Source organism: Giraffa tippelskirchi, chromosome 8, assembly GCF_054371585.1.
Source record: "Giraffa tippelskirchi isolate mGirTip1 chromosome 8, T2T-mGirTip1v1.2.pri, whole genome shotgun sequence".
Taxonomy (NCBI): Eukaryota; Metazoa; Chordata; class Mammalia; order Artiodactyla; family Giraffidae; genus Giraffa; species Giraffa tippelskirchi.
The window spans coordinates 19736447-19760042 of NC_137282.1; the positions used below are offsets into that span (position 1 = coordinate 19736447).

Sequence of the window (23596 nt, forward strand, 5' to 3'; positions counted from 1 at the left end):
TTGGACATATAGAGCCATCTGACTCCTTTTACATTTGTTGTATGTATATTCTGTTATTTACACTGGTTTTGTTTAACCAGCCTTATGAACAAGCATTTGAGTTTTCAGTCTCTTACTTTGGAAACAATGCTGAAGTAATTACCTGCCAGGATATCCTTGGACATTTATGGTTATATCCATAGAATAAATATCTTGAAGTGGAACTGCCAAGTTTCTCTTCAGACAGGAGGTAGAAACTGACGCTTCCTTCAGACATGTGTGAAAGTGCTAGACAGTCTTCAGAGATCAGTGGTGCCTTGGAGATGGGTATCATATAAAAGCAGCGACAGGAATATTAGAGAAGGCATTAGGAAAGGCAGGGCCTTCTCAGCTGCTCCTCTAAGGCTGTTCTCTTTCTAGAAGTTTATTTGTGTTCAAACCTTGTTTTTTGTGTTTCAGATGACAAGGTTGTGAGGAAGAAATAAACATAGTGAGCTGCTATTATGTGCCAGGTGCTGGGTTAGGTCAGTTTCAAATATCATCATTTTAATTCATGTAGCACACATATATGAGGTATGTATTTAACATTTACTATCCACAGTTCACAGATGAAAAAAGTGAGGCTCAGAGAAGCTAGGTATCTTTCCTAAGGTCACACAGTAGCTGAGTGGCAGAGCTAACTGTCTGAGTGTGTCAGAGTGCTTATGTTCTTTCTGATCTTTCTCCTTCTCTCTCTTAGAGAATAGAAATCTCTATAGCTCTAGCACTGCAGAAAAGGTAGGGATGTACTGAGCAAAAACTAGGTATAGAAGCCTGGTATCACTTAGAGTTGAAAGATGAATGTCTGCCATTGCTTGTGCCTCAGAAGCTCTGTAAATAGATTTGTGGGTTGTATAGGAAGTTTGCTTTTGGATTATATGGATTGTCCTTAATGTACAAAAGGCTGTGTTCCAAAAATTCTTTAACCCTGAAGGAGAAGACACGGCCTGAGGCAGTGATGCTCTGACTGAGGCACAAAGCCCACGTAAACCTACAATGTTCTGAACAGTATTGGTGGCCATAACATCTTGGCACTCCCAGTCCATAGCAAGATGCATAGGTGAGGATGTACGAATAGGTAAGAGATATAAGGAGGAAAATATGGCAGTGTCTCCCACATCTGGGAGCTGGGATGGGGTTTGGGGGGCATGGCTACAGTGAAGCTTGGGGCTGGCACAAAACACAGGGCAATAGAAAGCTTGCTTAGGTGAAATTGTTAAAAACATCACTGCTAAGCGGGATGTGGCCATGTATTATCTTTGAAAGTCAAATATATGTAGATTGGCAACTGTCTGTACTTTTTGTTTCAAATGGCTTGATTAGACTAATAGCCTCTGATACAAATGGGCTTCGATTAAAGAGCCTGGATATAATTTGGTGTAATTTCTCAATTCAAGAAATAAGGAGATTTTTTCCTCCCATTAAAAACCAGGATAAATTTTCTCATAAGTGATAGAGCTTATTGTGGTACTTATTCATTTTTCTGTTCATTATCAAAAGTAGTATAATTTCCACTTGATGGAGATTAGATGGTACTCTTTTGAGCTAATATTATGAGTCAATCACTAGATTACTTTGTGCTTCAAGACTGAAAGGAGGGACTTCCCTGGTGGTCCAGTGGTTAAGACTTCACCTTCCAATGCAGGTGATGTGGGTTCGATCCCTGGTCAGGGAGTTAAGTTCCCACATTGCCTCATGGCCCAAAAACAAGAACATTAACAACAGAAGCAGTACTGTGACAAATATGAAGACTTTAAAAATGTTCCACATTAAAAAAAAACAACAACAAACTTATAAAAGACTGAAAGGATCCAGTGTCCTGATGTCTTCTTCTCCTTAGCCTTGTCCTCTCCTGGAAGTTTGGTGGGATGGCATTGGATGAACAAAAGCTATGTCTCACCTCTTAAGTGATAATACTCCAAAGCATGCAATAGGCAAAGAGTGATTTCATGAGACAGAAGAGGAAGCCAAGCTTACAGGTCTCTAGTTGGTCAGAGGTGGATGGGAATAGGTTTACCCTGACTTACCCTGTCACAAGTGTCGGCTCTTACATGTCAGTGCCCCTGCAATTGACACTGGGGTGTTTCCATGTTACTGCTACTTCCTGAAAGTTTGTAACCATTGATGATGTTTAACTACTTTGATCTACTAACTTAATAGCCATTGGTAGGTCATGTCACCTGCCAATTATTACCAGGTACTAGATAGTATCTACTATTATTACTATTAGAACTTTCTATGTGATTGTGTATGGCTTCAGTTTGAGTTTCATCTAAAAGAATATACTTTTTCATTTTATAAATATCACAGTGTGAGGCACATGTGAAATAATCATAAAAGCTGAAAAAGGAGTCTCAGCCAAAAAATGCATGCTTATGGAACATTTCCACCTTCTGTGGAGTTATCTGAGATCCCCTGGTTTTCCAGCTTAAATGTCATGGAAGACATGGTTAAATGAAGTTTACCCTTCCCAGAATCTGTCAAGCATTTCATTTTTGAGGGGGTGAGGGTGGTTATGCTGAACACCAATGGGTGTTTCTTAGTGATATTTTGGGTTTTTAGTTAACTATAGGGTTTGTTTTTGCTTTTATTTTTAATTGAGATATAGTTGAGATGTAATTGGCATACAGTAAAACACACAATTTGAAAGTGTACCATTTGAAAAGTTTTGAGCTGTGTATATACCCATTAAACTATCACCACAGTCAAGATAATGGACAAACCCATCTCCCTCAGGAGTTTCTGCTGTTCACTCCTGTCGCTTCCTGTCCTCCACCCTCACCCCAGGCAACACCAGTCATGTCCAACACTGCAACCCCATGGACTGTGCCCCGCCAGGCTCCTCTGTGCACTGGATTTCCCAGGCGAGAGTACTGGAGTGGGTTGCCATTTTCTTCTCCAGGGAATCTTCCCAACCCAGTGATGAAACCCAAGTCTCCTGCATTGCAGGTGGATTCTTTACTACTGAGCCACCAGGGAAGCACCTTCTTTTATTCAGCACAGTTATTTTCAGGTTCATCTATGTTGTGTATAGATGATCCAGTTGTGTGTATCCATATATATGTTGTGTATATCCATCCAGTATAGCTGGATATACACAGTATATCCAGTATTTTTTATAGCTGATCAGTATTCCATTGTATGGATATACCACAGTTCATCATCTGCTCACCTTTTAATGGACATTTGGGTTAATCCTGGCTTTTGGCTAGTTCAGATGAAGCTGCTGTGAACATTTACATGTAAAGCTTTCATTGGATTTATGCTTTTCTCTTGGGTAAAAATTTAAGAGTGAATAGCTGGATCACATGGTAGGTGTATTCAGCCTTTCAAGAAATGCCATCAGCAGTGTCTGAGAGTTCCAGTTCCTCTACACCCTCACTAATGCTTGGTGTGGTCTGCCTTTTTCATTTCATCACCCTCATAGATGTGGTCTTCTGGTTTGGTTGCATTTCCCTAATGATAAATGACATTGAGCATTTTCCATGTGTTTATTTATCATTGGTGCAACTTGTCTGGAGAAATGTCATTCAGACTTTTGCTTGCACCCCCTTTTTAAATTGGGTTATCTCCTCCTTACTGTGTTTTTAGAGTTTTTTATATATTCAGAATACAAGTCCTTTTATTAGATTTATGCTTTGCAAATCTTTCCTCCTCATCTGTATCTTATCTTTTCATTCAGTGTCTTTGGAAGAGCATAAGTTATTAACTTTGATGATGGGTTTACCATTTTGAAAGCAACTATTTTATTTATGGTATCAAAAGCACTTTCAAACTTAATAACCACACTTCCACTTGCAGCTAAGGTAGAGTAACAGAGACTGTATTTACTCTTCCACTTAGAAAAGAACCCAAGCAATATGTATAATATCATGATATTTGAGACCCTGAGCACCAGGTGACAAAGGACAATGATCTTGAATCCTGGGAAACAAATCGTTGACCCAGCCTAGTGCCTTGAGAGTGCCCAGGCTGCAGTGCAGAGAGGGGGAGGTGAGGCTGAACCCCTGAATAAAAGAGCACAGGATGAATAGAGTTTAGAGGACAGAAGACTGGAAAGGAGAGAGACCTCCTGAGGGTTCCCTGGAGAACCAGCAGGATGCTGATCAGCACATGTGTGTGAGCAAATGATCTAAGACTGTGGAAAACAGTAGGGGGTGCTTAGATCTTATTTCAGCTGTGGTCTCCTCCTACCCCTCACTCAGAGCACTAAATAACTTGTGACAGTCTGCTTCCCTATTCCCCACCCCCACTCTCTAAATAACCCATTTCCAACTATAATTCAGAAGAGGGCATTTTTAGCCTCAACGGTTTCCCTAGAGCAGCGGTCCCCAACCTTTCTGGTATCAGCGTCCGGTTTCATGGAAGACAATCTTTCCAGACTAGGGTTGCAAGGGGTGGTTTCAGGATGATTCAAGTGCATTACATTTATTGTGCACTTTATTTCTATTATTATTTCATCAGCTCCACCTCAGATCATCAGACATTAGATCCTCGAGGTTGGGGACCCCTGCCCTAAAGAGTCTCTGAGTCATAATTCTCAAAATTTACAAGACAATTCAAGATGTTAGCATTAGAATCTCCCCAAATGGATCTTAACTTTGGCGTGATTTTTAGTCAAAGATGTGAGAACCAGGTAGGATGGAAAAACAGAGTGAGTTCTGGAGGAGTGCAGCGCTTCTGGGTTCTGCACCAAACTCCGTGTATGGAGGAGGCAGTGATGTGCCCGGAAGTCTGGACACCTGCCCAGCTGAGCCTCTGTGTTCCCTTGGGAAGAAGAAGGTGTAGACTGTGGCCCCGGCGGCCTGACTTGTGTGCCACACCAGTGTCGGGTTTGGAACCATAGACCTGAGGGAGCTTGGGAAGCCACCTGAATACGCTGTCCATTTATGGACTCATCAAATGATGGATTCAGTTTTTCACCATCTGCCTCAGGCCTGCTGCGGGCTGAGCACTGCTCCGGATGCTTGGATCCAACAGAGAACAGGAGAAACCCCCACACTTGTGATGCCCACATTCTAGTAGAGGAGACACACCATCAACCAGTATGTCAGGTGGACAGAAGTACCATAAGAAAAATAAAGCAGGAGATGGGATGTGAGTGACCAGGAGGTGGTGGTGGTGGGGATGATGCTGTTTGTACAGGGTGGTCAGGAAGTTCTTTTTCAGGTGATGATATTTGAGGCAGAGATCTGAATGAAGCCTGTATGGGGTGTGCGGAGGCGGGGTGGGGACCTAAGTGGTTAAAACAGGGTCCTGAGGTGTGAGTGTGTTTTGCAAGGAGGCCATGAAGCTAGAGCAGGATGAGGAGGGGGCAAGGGGCAGGAGAAATGAGCTGAAGACGCAGGACCGTGTAGATGTGTGAGTGACAAAGGAGGCAGAGAGTCTGAGCAGATGAGTATGTGTGATGTGCATTGTGTGGGAATCCCTCTGGCTTCAGTGGGGAATAGACTATGGGATCAGGAACTCAGCTAGGAGAGCATCGCACATCCAGGCTGATGGTGACGTGGACCAGGGAGCTGATGAAGTGGTCAGATAGCTGGATTTGAAGCTAGAGCAACGGGATGTGCTGATGTATTCAGTGTGTGGTGTGAGAGAAAAGGAAAGATATAAAGGAGTCCATGTACTTTTTCCAAAGTAACCGAAGAACAGAGTGGACATTCACAGACACGGGGAGACTTGGAGTAACTTGGTGGGGCATGGGGCCAGTGGGAATCAAGAGTTCGATTTTAGACACATTAGTGTCCAAGTGACAGTGTTTAATAGGTAGTCAGATCTCTGTGTGATATTCAGGCAAGAAGTCAGGACTGCAGGTGACCTGAGACCATGGCTAGGCAAGTGGCCAGATTGCTGGGAGTTTCCACGTAGACTGAGCTGCCCCCAGAAGTGGCTCTTTGCCCTGATGAAGCCGTCCTGTTTGGGGGTCCCTTACTTTCTAATGGACATTAACATTTTCATGATTATGTTCTTTTGGCTGCACTGAGACTTCATTTGGAAGCTGGCTGCACCTACCTGCTGGAAAGTGTACCTGAAAAATAAGAAAAAATAGACATAATTGAATAAGAATTCTTTCTTGGTCACAGTTACAACTTTGAAGAGGTTGGAGATGAGGGCTCGGCTGCCATTGGTCTTGTGATGTAACGCTTTTCACGATGCCAGGGGTGCTTTTTGTTTGTTTAAAACAGAGTCCAGGCTGGATCTTCTGGGAATGAATCTTGGGTGGGGGAAGTAGATGAAGAAAAGCTGATGTCAGAAGATGGTCTGGCTGGACCACTTTCCTGATAGTGTTTGTTTATACAAGTGGGTGATATTATTCATGTGCAAAGTAAGGAGGTGGAAGAATTTCAAGGTTCCTTCTAGGCTCTGTGGGTCTGACTGTAGTTTGTGGGGTCTTTCAGGTCCCTTTAGTGGCTTCTCAGCACCCTCCTCACCCAGAGAAATTCATTCCGCCTGCCCCTCTCTTTCTCCAAAGAAAAAATGAATTTGCAGGAATTTGAAGGTAAGATACAGTTTCCGACTGTTCTTCAGGACTTCAGATTGCTCCCTTTGTCCTTCAAAACCAAGTCGACTTTGACAAGTCGGCCTGGCCACTGTTGCAAATTTCAGTTCAGGTCCTCAAGTTTCCTCCCATTTTCAGATGAGAGGAGAACTCAAGTTGGAGGGAAACCGTTTTAGTCTGAAGACTTTTATGAAACTGTCTGCATTCACTCCTCTGAGCCTGGAACCGTTTCCAGGAAGAAGTAGGTGACAGGCTATCCAAATAAAGAGTCACCTTTTGAAAGCACTCCAGCCCAGCAGCGTGGGGGCTTTTTATGATCCTGACTTGCATCTTGAGAGCAGGCAGGCCAGAGCTGGGTCTGGGCTCTGTTCCTCCTCCCCTTCTCCTCCCCTTAGCGCACTTTGATCTGTGAAGCATGTCTAATCCTCAGCCAAGTCTGCTAGAACTTTATCCAAAGCAGGAAAAGGGGAAATATTTTTCCTTTCTTGGGTGGATTTGTATTTATATAAACCCTTAGCAATGCTGATGGAGCCAAGTGGCCAGCACACATGTCTGAGGAGCGGGATGTTGGAATGACTGAGTGCAGGAACAGGCAGGGTGGTGGGTCCCTGTACCCTGGATCAGCTTTGACATGGGTCAAAGGTCAGGAGAGAGTGGTATAAGTCCTTGTGTGCATTTTGCTGAAGGATGTGCTTATGCATAAGGCCGTTTATACAGCAGCTCAAGCTGAGCCAGCAGCTGATCAATTAACTCCAGATCATAACTCCAGTGAGACATCTGTATGTATGTGAATGATTAGTTCACTTTATTTCTTCTGTCGTCACTAAGAATATAGGACGTGGAAGGTCTTAGCCGTCCTCTGAAACTTTAGCCTCGGAAACTTGACCTTCTCATAGTGTGTCCGTTATTGATTTACTGATACTTGCATGGATCTGTCCACACCTTTTTGGATCAGCCCTTGCCACTTCTCATGGGTCGTGAGTTTTTGCTTTTTTATTGATGTAACAGTGATCTGTAACATTATGTAACTTTCGTGTGTACATTATGTTTCTACTTCTGTCTACCCTACAGTGTACTCACCACCAAAAACTCAGTTTCCATCCATCACCATCCATTTACTTCTTTTTAACTCTCCCGACCTCATCCTTTCCCTCCTGGGAGCCACTGTTCTCTTCTCTGTATCTATCTGTTTGTTTTTGTTTAGTTTGATTTGTTCATTTGTTTTTGCTTATTAGGTTTTTATATTCCCCATGAGTGACATCAGACAGTATTTATTTTTCTCCATCTTATTTCAGGTTGGTGAGTTTTTCAGGCATGTTTCACATCGATATGATGGCTTTCTTGTCCTAAAACCACTTCTTTATAAGCTTCAAGAAGTGTCTCATGTTTGTATGTTTCTAGGCTACAGCATGATTTGTTTTCAGACATTCTAGAGAAATCTTGTATAGAATCTAAAGATAGGATGGGACGTTCTGGGAGAATAGCATTGAAACATGTATATTATCATATGTGAAACAGAACACCATTCCATGTTCGATGCATGAGACAAGGGCTCAGGGCCGGGGCAATGGGATGACCCAGAGGGATGGGATGGGGAGGGAGGTGGGTGGGGGGTCCAGGAAGGGGAACACATGGAAACCCATGGCTGATTCATGTCAATGTATGGCAAAAACTATTACAATATTGTAAAGTAATTAGCCCCCAACTAAAATAAATAAATTTATAAAAAAAAAAAAAGATAGGATCCCTTGTTCTTGTGATATGATTTGTCTATTGTCATTGTTGTTTAGTCACTAAGTCATGTCCTACTCTTGCGACCTCATGGACTATAGCCTGCCAGGCTCCTCTGTCCATGGGATTTCCCAGGCAAGAATACTGGAGTGGGTTGCCATTCCCTCCTCCAGGAGATCTTCCCAACCCAGGGATCAAATCCATCTCCTGCATTGGCAGGCAGAGTCTTTATCACTCAGCCACCAGGGAAGCACATTGTCTGGGCTAGTCTGGACAAGATGAAGTTATTGACAACAGCCAGTGTACATAACATTGATATAAATCAATCTTTTTTTTAAATTTTTAAAAAATTTATTGTAATTGGAGGCTAATTACTTTACAATATTGTAGTGATTTTTGTCATACATTGACATGAATCAGCCATGGGTGTACATGTGTCCCCCATCCTGAACCCCCATCCCATCCCTCTGGGTCATCCCAGTGCACCAGCCCTGAGCACCCTTTCTCATGCATCAAACCTGGACTGGCAATCTGTTTCACATATGATAATATACATCTTTCAATGCTATTCTCTCAAATCATCACACCCTAGCCTTCTCCCATAGAGTCCAAAAGACTGTTCTTTATATCTGTGTCTCATTTGCTGTCTCGCATATAGGGTCATCATTACCATCTTTCTAAATTCCATATATATGCATTAATATACTATATTGGTGTTTTTCTTTCTGACTTACTTCACTCTGTATAATAGGCTTCAGTTTCATCCACCTCATTAGAACTGATTCAAATGCATTCTCTTTAATAGCTGAGTAATATTCCATTGTGTATATGTACCACAGCTTTCTTATCCATTCATCTGCCAATGGACATCTAGGTTGTTTCCATGTCCTGACTATTGTGAACAGTGCTGCGATGAACATTGGGGTACACGTGTCTCTTTCAATTCTGGTTTCCTCACTGTGTATGCCCAGCAGTGGGATTGCTGGGTCGTATGGCAGTTTTATTTCCAGTTTTTTAAGGAATCTCCACGCTGTTCTCCATAGTGACTGTACTAGTTTGCATTCCCACCAACAGTGTAAGAGGGTTCCCTTTTCTCCACACCCTCTCCAACATTTACTGTTTGTAGACTTTTGGATAGCAGCCATTCTGACCCGCATGAGATGGTACCTCATTGTGGTTTTGATTTGCATTTCTCTGATAATGAGTGATGTTGAGCATCTTTTCATGTGTTTTTTAGCCATCTGTATGTCTTCTTTGGAGAAATGTCTGTTTAGTTCTTTGGCTCATTTTTTGTGATATAAATCAATCTTTTATTTCACTACTTTTTGCTCTTTCCAAACCAAAAGCAAAGCCAGTGTAAGCACCCCAGATTCTGGTAACCTCCCTGGAGGAATTCTCCTACATATTAATAAGTGTCATGGGAGCCACATTCACCTGCTGTCCCAGGATGTTTATCCTGGCCCCAGGAATATGTGTCTGATGGGGCCTCGCACTTCAAAGGGCAACCTTCTCCAGGTTTCTCCCTGGCATCTCGTCCCAGTGCTGAGATGGACACTTGGGCAAGAAGTGTCCCCGGGGACCCTGGGACTCTATCAGCAGGTGGTGAGAGTCTAGGCAGAAAAACATTCTGGAGGAGAGGATGGGGGGCTCTTGTTCCACTATAGGTAGTGGGAATGGGGGAGATGTAGAAGGGGGAGTTTCAAAGTGCTGAGCATGAGGAAGCCAGTGGGGAATAATGGTGCAGAGGGTTGCATGTGTGCAAATGAAAACATAAAAATGAAGAAGAAGGGATAAAAAAAGACATTAAGAAGAGGAAGTGTACACTTGTGATGTGAGGGAAGAAGATCTGCAAAGAAATTTTGTCAGCAGTTTTTTTTTCACTCCTTGGTTGAACTTTTGCCAAATGCTTGATCTGAGGTCCCAGCTCTTTTGATCCAGAAGAGACCTGTGTGATGATCCATCCAGGAGGCGCCTTGGACCAAATGCCATTCTTCTTAGTGGGACCAAATGCCTTTCTTCTTAGTGGGACCAAATGCCTTTCTTCTTAGTGGAGCATACCTAAGAAGCTTAGTCACCTCCTTCTGTCCCTCAAACAAACAAAAAGCTTTATGTAATTAAAAGCAAACATAACTATGAGGACAATCATCTTCTGTCCCAAATTGGGTTAAACAAGGAAAGCCTGGGTTTGTCTGCTCCCAGTGGAGCACTGGGCAAAAAAGGAAAAATTCAAAGTGTGCGTCATCTGTGCCCGGATTTTGAGGGGGGAGGCGTGGCTTCCATTGAATTATTCATCAGGAGTGTCTGAGGGCTTCACAGGTTAGCATTTTTATTGAACTGAATGCATCAGAGAAGACATCAGGAGCGTGGTCTTTGTTTTTCCTTCTGCCTGTAACTGTCACCACTGGCACCACCTTGGAGGGTGCTGGGAAGAAGCTGAAGTGTTGAAATTTTGTTTGTTCAGTGCGGCCTAATGACCGGCCATGAAAACTCGCTGAAGGTAGGTACTGAGTTGTACCCTTAATTCAAGGTCATCTCTTAAGAACCCCAGCTGGCCTGCTTCTGTATGGCTTGTTGTAGGTTGTACTGCCTTAATGATAAGACTTTAAAATTGTTCCCAAAGCTTCAAGGCACAGAAGGGCTTTTCTAGTGATTTTTCTAAAACAAAGCCCCAGCATTAAGAATCAAAACTGAACTTGAGAATGCAACAGATCTTGGAGACAGAAATGCCTTTACACTGTTAACTTGCCTAGAACTCACTGGGTTCCGACATTTGGAAGAATGACATGACTATATGGTGAAATGAAAACAGTTCTGGAAGAGATTCACAGTGTCTGATGTTGTGAGTTGTTGCAGCTGCCTTCGGAATTCGTAACTTAGGATGTGTCCGATTATAAAGTGGTCTGATCAGTCTGACATATTTCCAAGAGGAACAAATTGAGCCAAAAGCCAAGTGTCCACAGGAGGAATGCAGAATCCCTGAAGTTTGGGGAGCCCTTCTTGGAGTCTCAGAGCGCCCTAAGAGTATATGGTATGGCCAGGTGCCGGACAAGAGCTGTGGGCACCCCAGCTGACTTCCCTGTGACCAAGCAGGAAGATGCTGAATCTAGGGGTACCCCAGTTTCCTGGCGAGTTCAGCAGTAACTCCCAGGGGACCTCCCCAGAGCGTTTTGAGGGTAGCCTAGCTGGCTTTCTCGTTAACTCAGCAGCACCCAGTGGGGGCAGCTTTTCAGGGACTCCAGTTGGTGCCCCCATCTAGCCTCATTTCAACAACATGCTCCCTGCCTTCCCCCCAAGACAGCTTCCTGGGGAATTTCGTTAGTACACAGAGGACAGTCCACTGCTGGCTTCGGCCACTTGACTGCGAACTGGTCTGGCCTGGGCAGCCCAGTGGGCTTTTCCCCGATCCAGGGGCTGCACCCCACCCCACCCCAGCTTACGAGGTCTGACTCTGGGCCTGGCCGAGGGCTCCCCCATGCCCAAGCCCTTCTTCCTTGGCTCTTCTCCCTCAGCCTTGGCATATTCTTTAGAATTCTCTTTCCCCTTGGTAGTGAGTCCTCTGTAATAGGTTAATAATTATTTATATTAAACCTTAGTCTGTGGTTTCTGTCTCCTGAATAGGCCAAACCATAGAGCCAGTAAATCTTAGCCAAGGTTGGAACTAAGGCTAATTCCAGGACCAAACTGCTTTGTATCACTTCTCTGCGACCAGCAGTTTCATATACACTGAGGTGATTGTTGTGATTAAAGTGCTTTGGACTGATTTATTTTTGTCTCTTTAAATTTTTATTGGAGTAGAATTGATGTACAATGTTGTGTTAGTTTCAGGTGTACAGCAAAGTGAACCAGTTATACATATACTGTATATACATATTTACTGTTTTTTATGTTCTTTTCCCATACAGAGTATTACAGTATTCAGTAGAGTTCCCTGTGCTACACAGTAGGTCCTTATTTATTATCTTTATACAATAATAGAATGTATATGTTAATCCGAAACTTCCAGTTTATCCTTCCCCCCAGTAACCATCAGTTTGTTTTCTACATCTGTAACTCTACCTCTGTTTTGTGAATAAGTTCATTTGTACTATTTTTTTGTTTTAGAGTCTATATTTATATAAGTGATATCATATGATGTTGTATTTCTCTAACTTCACTATGTAAGACAGTCTCTAGGTCCATCTATGTTACTACAAATGGCATTATTTCATTTTTCTTTTTATGGCATTATTCTCAGTTCAGTTGCTCAGTCGTGTCCAACTCTTTGTGACCCCATGAATCGCAGCACGCCAGGGCTCCCTGTCCATCACCAACTCCCAGAGTTTACCCAAACTCATGTCCATCGAGTCGGTGATGCCATCCAGCCATCTTATCCTCTGTCGTCCCCTTCTCCTCCTACCCCCAATCCTTCCCCCAATCCTTCCCAGCATCAGGGTCTTTTCCAATGAGTCAACTCTTCGCATGAGGTGGCCAAAGTATTGGAGTTTCAGCTTCATCATCAGTCCTTCCAATGAACACACAGGACTGACCTCCTTTAGGATGGACTGACTGGATCTCCTTGCAGTCCAACAGACTCTCAAGAGTCTTCTCCAACACCACAGTTTAAAAGCATCAATTCTTCAGCGCTCAGCTTTCTTCACCGTCCAACTCTCATATCCATACATGACCACTGGAAAAACCATAGCCTTGACTAGACGTACTTTTGTTGGCAAAGTAATGTCTCTGCTTTTAAATATGCTATCTAGGTTGGCCATAACCTTCCTTCCAAGGAGTAAGCGTCTTTTAATTTCATGGCTGCAGTCACCATCTACAGTGATTTTGGAGCCCAAAAAAATAAAGTCTGACACTGTTTCCACTGTTTCCCCATCTATTTCCCATGAAGTGATGGGACCGGATGCCATGATCTTAGTTTTCTGAATGATCTTAGTTTTCTGAATGTTGAGCTTTAAGCTAACGTTTTCACTCTCTTCTCTCACTTTCATCAAGAGGTTTTTTAGTTCTTCACTTTCTGCCGTAAGGGTGGTGTCATCTGTATATCTGAGGTTATTGATATTTGTCCTGGCAATCTTGATTCCAGCTTGTGCTTCTTCCAGGCCAGCATTTCTCATGATGTACTCTGCATATAAGTTAAATAAGCAGGGTGACAATATACAGTTGACGTACTCCTTTTCCTATTTGGAATCAGTCTGTTGTTCCATGTCCAGTTCTAACTGTTGCTTCCTGACCTGCATACAGGTTTCTCAAGAGGCAGGTCAGGTGGCCTGGAATTCCCATCTCTTTCAGAATTTTCCACAGTTTATTGTGATCCACACAGTCAAAGGCTTTGGCATAGTCAATCAAGCAGAAATAGATGTTTTTCCGGAACTCTCTTGCTTTTTTGATGATCCAGCAGATGTTGGCAATTTGATCTCTTGTTCCTCTGCCTTTTCTAAAACCAGCTTGAACATCTGGAAGTTCACGGTTCATGTACTGCTGAAGCCTGGCTTGGAGAATTTTGAGCATTACTTTACTAGCATGTGAGATGGGTGCAATTGTGTGGTAGTTTGAGCATTCTTTGGCATTATTCCATGTATATATGTACCACATCTTCTTTAGCTGCTCCTCTGTCAGTTTACATTTTAAATTGCTTCCAGTTCAGTTCAGTTGCTCAGTCGTGTCCGACTCTTTGCGACCCCATGAACCGCAGCATGCCAGGCCTCCTTGTCCATCACCAACTCCCAGAGTCCACTCAAACCCATGTCCATTGAGTCGGTGATGCCATCCAACCGTCTCATCCTCTGTCGTCCCCTTCTCCTCCTGCCCTCCATGTCTTGGCTGTTGTAAATAGTGCTGCAGTGAACACTGGGATGCATGTTATCTTTTGCAATTATGGTTTTGTCTGGGTGTAAGTCCAGGAGTGGGATTGCTGGGTGATAGGTAGTTCTATTTTTAGTTTTTAAGGAAATTCCATACTGTTCTCCATAGTGGCTGTACCAATTTACATTCCCACCAACAGTGTAGGAAGGTTCCCTTTTCTCCACACCCCCTCTAGCATTTACTGTTTGTAGATTTTTTTTGATGATGGCCATTCTCACTGGTGTGAGGTGATACCTCATTGTAGTAATAGTTTTGATTTGCATTTCTCTAATAATTAGTGATGTTGAGCATCTTTTCATGGGCTTTTTGGCCATCTGTATGTCTTCTTTGTTGAGATGTCTACTTGGACCTTCTGCCCATTTTTTGTTTGGGTTGTTTGTTTTTGATATTGAGCTACATGAGCTGTTTGTATATTTTGGCGATTAATCCCTTGTCAGTTGCTTTGTTTGCAGCTCATCACGTTGGCCTCCAGGGCCTTTGTGCTGGCCTCCTTTCTCTTTTTTATCTTCTAAGCCTTGTGATCTTTCATTCACTCACTCACTCCTCCAACTACTTCGTTTTAGTAGTCAAGACACAGAGCCTTAGAGCTGGAAAAAACTCAGAGACGAACAAGGCCATTTCCTCAATTCTGTTTTTCACGTGTGGGATAACCAGCTCAGAGTACATGTGGCAGGTACAACATAACTCACAGCTTCTTAGAAAATGTGTTTCTGGTTGTGGTCCCCACTTCCGCCTCCCGTTCTTTCCTCAGGCCTCTTCAGTCACACGCTCGTCCCTGCCTTCTTGCTTCTGTCAAAGGCTCCGGTCACCTCCAGACCCAGTGGCCCAGTGTCTGTTGTTACTTTGCTTGTCCACCCAGCAGAATTTGGTACGGCTGGTCAGCCCCTTTTCTTGACGGGGTCAGTCTCTTTTGGGAAGCCATGTTCTCCTGCCTTGCGGCCGTTTGTGGCCAGCCTCTCCTCTGTCAGCCATCAGGTTAGGAGCACCAGGTTCCGTCTCCAGGTCCTTTTGCTTCTCTGTCTACTCACTTTCCTGGGTGACCTCATTCACTTTTATGCCTTTACCAGATTTCATGTTTGCTGATTTCTCCCGAATCTCTACTTCCAGCCTTAACCTTTTCCCCAAAGTCCAGAATTAAAAAAGTAGTGGCACACTTATTATGTATTACCATGCTTGTCTAACAGTCAGATCTAACTTGACCAGAAGAGAGCTCCTAATTTCTCCCCTTCCCATAGGTCACTTCTCTCTCAGTCTCACAAGTAGCACCACCAGCTGTCATCTTCCCAGACCAAAGATTTGGAATTACCCTTGGTTATTCTCCGCCTCTTACCTCCACATCCAACTCCTTGTAAGCCCTGCTGCCTGCCTGCTGCACACACCAGTCTCTCCAGCTCCGCAGGCTCCTCTCCAGACCAGGTCTCTACCACCTCTCACCTGGGCTCATCTGTGAGCCTCCTCAAGTCCCCGTGCCTTCGTTTTGCCGTCCTTACACAGCAGCCAGAGTGATCTTCTCAGATCGGATGCCATTACCCCACTAAAAACCTTCCGCCTGGCTCTGTACCACTTAGAATAAAGACCAAACATTTCCCCCTGGTCTGCAGAGTCCCCATGATCTGGGCCTCACTCCCTTCCTTCCTCCGCTTGTCGTGTGTCCCCTTCACCCCACAATCTAGACTCCTCTCTGGGCAACCAAGCATCTTCCTACTTTCAAGATTTTGCATTAGTGGTCTCCTCTGCCTGGAATGTTCTTCCCATGGTTTGCTTCTCATCATTCAGATTTCAGCTTTAACATCACCAACTCGGAGAGGCATCTCAGGCAACCCAGTCACTCTCTCTCTCGTTACCCTGCTTTAATGATCTGTGTAATGAGGTTTTAAGTAGTTACATAGTTTTTTCCCACCAATCTTCCTCCTAGACTCTGAGCTTCATGAAATCAGGGACCGTTGTCTACCTTATTCCCTGCTGTTCTCTCAGAGTCTCTGGTGCTGCCTGTCTTGCAGTAGTTGGTGGTGGTTATGTACCTGTTGAATGAATGGTGAACTCAGTGGCAGAACCAGGCCTAGGACATAAATTTTCCTCTTTTGTTTCATATCTAATTTATACCAGGATTTCTTTTGCCAGTAAAGTCATTCCTGCCTCTTAAGTTATTGTCTCTCCTGTATACTTAAAGGTTATGAAGATTTCAAAAAAAATTACCTTTAATTCATTCTGATTTTAAATTTACTTGTAAATTTCACCTTTCATTTAAATATGATAGAAAAGACAATGTTCAGTGACATTTTGTGACCTATATCCCTTGGTTTTAAAACTTTTTTCCTATTTATTGCAATTGGCTATTATAAAATGGCCCTTTAAGATATGTTTATAAGCATGTTTCCATAGTTGTGCATGATTTTTACCTCGTGATAAAGATGCCGGCTGGTGATGGGCCCAGTTCTGGGCTTGGGGATAGAGGGACCAGGTCTGTTGTTGCTCTTGACATGGACTCACAGTTTTACTTCCTACGTGTCAGTTTCTCTTCTTAAAAAGTCATTAATTCATAGTCACAATGGATTTTTTTTAAAAATCAAGACTACCAAAATGTACAATCAACTCTATTTCTTTGGAGCAGCAGCCCACCTGGAGCCTTCCAGCCACTGTGCTGTAAGGAGGCTCAGCTCTGGGGACCGTCCCCTGAGACAGAATGAGGCAGCCAGACCTGCAAAAGCTGGTTTAGTGGGAACCAACGGGTATTGAGAGATCGCTTCTGCTCCCTTTTCTCAAGCTCTTGAGTGTGCACAGTGGCATGTTTTTATTATGTTTTTATTCAAGTGCACTTGATTTACAATTTATGTTAGTTTCAGGTATACAGTGTAGTGATTCATTTTTTCAGATTATACTCCATTATATGTTATTATGAGATAATGGCTATAATTCCCAGGGCTTACGGTATATCCTTGTTGCTTATCTATTTTATGTATATTACTTTGTATCTATTAATCTCATACTCCTAAATTGTCCCCCCCTTTCCCTCTGGTAACCACTAGTTTGTTTTCTGTACCTGTGAGTGTTTCTGTTTTGCTATGTACATTTGTTCGTAGTTTTTAGATTCCACATATAAGTAGTATCATACAGCATTTGTTTTTCATTCTCTGACTTATTTCATTAAGCATAATGTTTTCTAGGTCCTTTGATGTTGCTGCAAATGGCAACGTTCCATTCTTTTTTATGATCAAGTAATATTCCATTGTATGTATACACTACATCTTCTTTATCCAGTTATCTAGTGATGGGCACCTGGGTTACTTTCATATCTTAGTCACTGTAAACATGGCTGCTATGAAAATTCGGTGCATGTATCTTTTCAAATTAGTGTTTTCCCAGATACATACCCAGGAGTGGAACTACTGAATCATAGGGTAGTTCTATTTTTAAATTTTTGAGGAACCTCCATACTGTTTTCCATAGTGGCTGCACTAACTTACTTTTCCAATGTTTACTCCTCCTGTGTATCTACTTTCTGGGCTTATTCTATTTTAAGACAAGATGTCCTTTTACTTTCTCTGGCTCTCGTCTTCCGTATAAAAATGACCATGGAATTCTCCCATTTTTGCTTCTCTGAGAACTCTGTGGGCTTGCAGAGTGGGAGGCTTCCTGCTCATCAGTTTCCAAGGATGCTGCCTCTGCCCTGAGGGGATGTAGGAACATGCATTTATGTATCATTGCACCTCGTCCAGCAATTAAAAGACAGCAGCGGACTCTGGGCTGTGAAGGAGTGAACTTTAGAATATTCCAGCTCAAAGAGGCCTCGAAATCTAGATAATTCCTTGTTTAGTAGAACCTATATAATTGCTTATTTTAAAATTTCCAGACCACTTTTTCTGTTTTGAGGGATGTTCATAACTCAGAACTTCCTGGATCAGGAAGTGGGTTTTATTTGCACAGAAAAAGGCAGGTTTAGACCTTTTGAAATATTGTGGTTTGGGTCATCAGAGTGATACGCTTTCAGTATTTTGCATAATGTGCCAATCTTTGTGACTTCTGATGATAGGCAGAAAAAAGCTCATTTCACTTATCTCCTGTTGTTTAAAGGTAAGTCATAATAAAACTTGGTTTTCTATCCTTTCACAGGGGAAAAACAGCTGATGAGAGTTTACTAGCATTTTAACACCAGAAATCTTGAGACAGAGTAATTAAGTAAGAATAGCTGTTCATAACTTTAATGGTGTGGCACAAAGAGACTGTAGACTTTAGTCTCAGTGGATGCAGTGGTCTGTTCATCTGGCCAGATTTCTGCTTCTTCAGGAAGACTGTATGAAGATCCTACGTAAATAGAAAATTGCCAACAGAGGAGAAAGCACCAGCATTTAAAGCTGGCACCTCCCGTCAGTGTGAAGCATACTTAGTCTTTTTCTTAACTGACTCAAGCATAAAAATAAATTACCTGAGGACCTTTAGGCCTGAATGACCCATTTCACTCCAAATCCATTTGTGTTCCTTATCAGTTTGTTTCAAATGATAATGTACTTTCAAATTTACTTTCTACATAGAAATATCAATCTGTTTTTATTGACTACAGACAATTCTGTCTTCTGAACTGTGTCATACTTTTTTAATCATTTCCCCTTCATTGAATATTTGAGATGGTTACCAAGTTTTCAGTTTTATATGACTACAGAGAATTCTGTCTGCTGAATTGTGTCATAATTGTTAATCATTTCCTCTTTGTTGAACATTTGAGACAGTTACCAAGTTTTCACTGTTATATAAACAGTGTTGCTATGAACAATCATTGTATAATTTTTGCCAGAAAGAGCCATTCCTTGAAGCAAATCCCTAAAAATGGAAATATACCAGGTCACATGTATATTTCTCCTTACTCTCTTGGTAACGCATTTTCTGTGAATATAACATTTCTTTTTGCAGCTCCCACCAACTTTGGAATTTCTTTCTATTAGCGTTTGCTGGCAATAACAGATGCATCATAAATCTAAAATCTCCACACTCCAGGCCTTCCAGGACTGTCCTTCTGTCCTTATTAGTCTGTCCTTCTCATTCATTCTCTATCATCTCATAACTTCCTTTGGGGCACCACCACATACAGTAGGTACATCATTCTTCTTTTCGTGTATTTGATTCTCTCTAGTGCCTGAACCCTCCCCCCTCCAATGTCCTGGTATTAGACTCCTGTATCCCTGCCCGCCTCACACAGTAAAATCTCCCTAAAGTGAAAGTCGCTCAGTTGTATCCAACTCTTTGCAACCCCATGGACTATACAGTCCATGGAATTGTCCAGGCCACAATACTGGAGTGGGTAGCCTTTCCCTTCTCCAGGGGATCTTCCCGACCAAGGAATCGAACCTAGGTCTCCTGCATTGCAGGCAGATTCTTTACCAACTGAGCTATCAGAGAAGCCCCACTAATTAGATGCTCAATCAATAGCCCTGCTTTTGTTTGAAAATCAAGTTTGTGTTGTGGAAATTTGAGCTGATTAGCTTCTATTTTAAGTAGCTAACACATTAGGAACCACTCTGTATTATTGATTAGTTTTGGGGGGGGGGGTTGGGAGAAAAAGGCTATTTTTCTTACTTTCTTAATTTAGCAACTGGGCACATTTCTTAAATCCTCAGAATCCTGGCCCCGTATAGTAGCTTATTTAAGTGCACGTGTCCTGGAGCTTGTGAGCAATTCTGTTTCTTGCTCTGTCTTCCACAGTTCAAGTGAATTTTTCATATGCATGAAATTTCTCAATGCCTTCAACTTTCCAACTGTTTCAGTGGCTGGCAGCGCTGCTGGGGTAGGACCCAAACAAAACCAGTTACCTAGACCTTTGTGATTCTGGAAATCTGGGGCAGGGAGCATAAAGCTCTTGGTTTAGAGAAACTGATAGCCAGTGCTTAATAGTCAACTGCAAGTTCTTTCAAATTCTCTGGCAAACTGGTCTTCTCACCAAAACCTACAGTAGCCCAGGCAAGGAAGCCAGCCATGCAGGAACCACAGCCTGGGGTGCAGCCTGTGTGCCCAGTGGTTCAGTCGTGGCTGACTCTTTGAGACCCTTTTTTAGGACTAGAGCCCACCAAGCTCCTCTGACCATGGGGTTTTTCAGGCAAGAATACCGGAGTGGGTTGCCATTTCCTCCTCCAGGGGATCTTCCAGACCCAGGTATCGAACCCACATCTCCTGCGCTGCAGGTGGATTCTTTACCCCTGAGAAATCGGGGAAGCCAGGGTGGGGGCTTAACATCTGCATTTGTTATCCTGGGCTCATAGGCAGCTGCAGGCAGAAGGAGCCAAGCCTGTGTGAAAATTCCACCCGGGAGAGAGTTCTCAAGGGAAGCCAGAGATCTCCAGTCTAGGTTCAAGCCTTGGGAGTAACCTTGGGACAGAAAGTGGAAATATCAGGTGAGGAAGCAGGTGAAGGCGGCCCAGGAGTGGGGATGTTAACAGGCATGAGTGGTTCAGAACATCCTCTTGGGACAGTTGTAGCCCCATGGTACGCGGTCGGTTGGTTGGTTTAAAGCTCTCTGTGGGACTTGGAGCAAATCTGTTAAACTCAGAGAGCTTCTGACTCATAAAGTGGTATTTGGACTGGATGACTTCCAAGGCTCAGTCTGGTGTAACACACTCTTACTTTGGTTCATTTTATGACTTTGAGAGCATTGAATGTTTATGTTTTTAATTTTCCTTTTAATAATTTGAGATCTTTTCCTAGCTGGTGTCAGATACCATGTATCCATGATACAAGCTAATGATGCTAAATTAACTTTTGCAGTCATTTGGTGTTTATATTAGTTTGGTTGTGCATGCTCAGCCATTTTAGTCATGTCTGCCTCTGTACGACCCCATGGACCATAGCCCCCCAGGCTCCTCTGTCCATGGGATTCTTCAGGCAAGAATACTGGAGTGGGTTGCCATGCCCTCCTGCAGGGGATCTTCCTGACCCAGGGATCAAACCTGCATCCCTTATGTCTCCTGCAAGCCCTTAGCTTGGTTAAGAAACTCAAATTACATTAGATTCATATTGTTCAAAGCCATATAAGAATGTTCAAACCAGGAAACAGTTGTCTTTCATAAGAGTACAAATATGTCAATACTTAGTTTGTTACTGAATAATAGCATTTTTGGATTACTTTTCTAGGAAAGATGTGTTCTGGAGTAAAGCAGCAGTCTCCACCTTGCAGGGGTTGGGGGGGAAAGAGCCCCAGAGATGGGCTCCCCAGGTCACATTCCCCAGTCAGTCCCTGCCTAGGCTTGAGTCTGGGCACAACACATAACCTCCCTGCATATTAGCTTCCTCTTTTACAAAACAGCCTTCCCCCGTGGCTCAGATGGTAAAAAATCTGCCTGCACTGTGGGAGACTTGGGTTGAATCCCTGAGTCGGGAAGATCTCTTGGAAGAGGGCATGGCAACCAGCTCCAGATTCTTACCTGGATAATTCCATGGATAGAGGAGTCTGGCTGGCTACAGTCCATGGGATCTCAAAGAGTCAGATACAAATGAGCGACTAACACTTTCACACTTTTCACTTTTGCAGAATGAGGATAAACCTTATAGTAACATTGTAAAGATGAAATGAGATGTATATTTAAAGCTGTCTGTTCAGTGCTGATATATAGTTATGCTCTATCAATGTGAGTTCTGCTGAAGGTGTTTAGATATATGGATTTTGAGGCAAAGGATTTTTGGTTTGTATCCTCACATGTTGGCATACACTCTGGTTCCCTAGAATTTCAAATCAGTAATACAAGTGATGGCTGTCACAGAGTCAATGTTTTATTTGCAGTAGCATCTTTCCCCAGTTGGCATATGATTTGTCTCTTGGGTTTATTTACTTTCTAAGTAGGGGGATTTGGCACCCTTGTCCACTACAGTCTAGTTTTTGAATTCTCTGAGCAAGAGCACCATGCTGACCGTGAAAACAGAGAAAGGTCAGGGTGCTCCTGGTTAAGTGGATGGTGGGGAGGAAACCAAAGGCATCGCTGGTCTTAGGGGGGATTTGATGATTTGGTTGGAGAGATTGTATCCAAGGCAGAGGACACAGATTTCCTTTGGGGCTTGTGGTAATCCAGTAAGTGAATTATCTGTTTTTACTAGCTCCCGTGACTCATAAGACAGCATTGTGTTGGTCCTTTCAAATCTGCACACCTACCTACCCAGGAAATCCTCTTGCCAGCTTGAAGCTGGGCTGTTTACCTTGATTACACACCTTTAGTCGAATGCCCTTCCAGATCATTAACGCAGGGCTTTGTTGCAAGGCTGCCTCAACTCCCATCTGCCCAGATCCTAATTATGAACGCCTCCTTGGCAGCTTTGCCTCTCTGGGGCTCCAGGGACCCTGGCTCAGTTTGCCGCAACGTCTAGATACAGATCTCTGGAGCCCGTCTGTGGAAAGGAAGGTGAGGAAAATAGCGGCAGATGCTGTCTTTGGAACGGTGGCCTTCCCACCACCACTGTCAGCAGCTTGTCCGCATCACCATGGAGAATGTTCAAGGACAGAGCCTGTTTTGCTCTGATTGATCGTTTGTTCTCTGACTCTCTCTCCTTCCTACCTCCCCTGTCCCCCCCACCCCCAAGTGCTGGATTCCTCTCTATGGTGGTCCCATTTGTGTTTGTTTTTTTAAACCTGTATTTATTAATTGCCGCATCGTGTGGCGTGTGGGATCTTAGTCCCCCGACCAGGGATTGAACCTGTGCCCCCTGCAGTGGAAGTGTAGAGTCTTAACCACTAGACCACCAGGGAAGCCACAAGGTAGTCCCATTTCTGAAGGCAAGTCTCCCTCATTAGGGCTTCCCTGGTGGCTCAGATGGTAAAGAACCCGCCTGCAGTGTGGGAGACCTGGGTTTGATCCCTGGGTTGTAAAGATCCTCTGCAGGAGGGCATGGCAACCTACTCCAGTATTCTTGCCTGGAGGATCCCACGGACAGAGGAGCCTGGAGGGCTACAGTCCACATTGTAGCAAAGAGTTGGACACAACTGAGCGAGTAAGCACAGCACAGATTTAGATGTGTGCAGACACAAACATACACATGCATACAAAACACTGAAAGCTACTGGGATGATACCTCGTGAGTAGGTTCTCACAGGAACTTTCATACAAGCATATATACCCCACTCATTAACGCATGTTTCTCTCTCTGCCTGCAGGGGAGTTGCTGAGTCAGCCCAGACCAGAAGGAGTGGCAGAGATCATTTGCCCCAAGAACGGCAGCGAGCGAGTGAATGTTGCCTTGGTTTACCCACCCACACCAACTGTGATCAGCCCATGTTCCAAGTGAGTTCTGATCCCATAGCCCCCGTCCCTCACTCTTGGACCCACCTCAGTCATTGTAAGAACAGAAAGCCAAGTTAAAGTACTTTTCATCAAACTCTGAAAAGCCCCCCTCCCGGGGCAGACCTAGTTTTCTGGGTGACAGCAAAACCATGGCTTATACAGCAAACTAGAACTTTCACATTTTGTTATTTGTGGCTTTCGTTTGCTGATAAAAGAGCATTTTAAAATAGCTCTCTTGAGATAT

General features: G+C 43.4%; 1 protein-coding gene across 3 annotated transcripts in view; it reads left to right on the forward strand.

Moving 5' to 3' along the window:
- Positions 1–23596, forward strand: part of MFHAS1 (multifunctional ROCO family signaling regulator 1) — a 109178-nt gene that overhangs the window by 70622 nt on the left and 14960 nt on the right. For all 3 annotated transcript variants that reach the window (XM_081520919.1, XM_081520920.1, XM_081520922.1), the window contains exon 2: positions 23226–23352. In XM_081520919.1, the coding sequence (XP_081377045.1) occupies positions 23226–23352 (127 nt within the window). The remainder of the gene's footprint in view (positions 1–23225; positions 23353–23596) is intronic.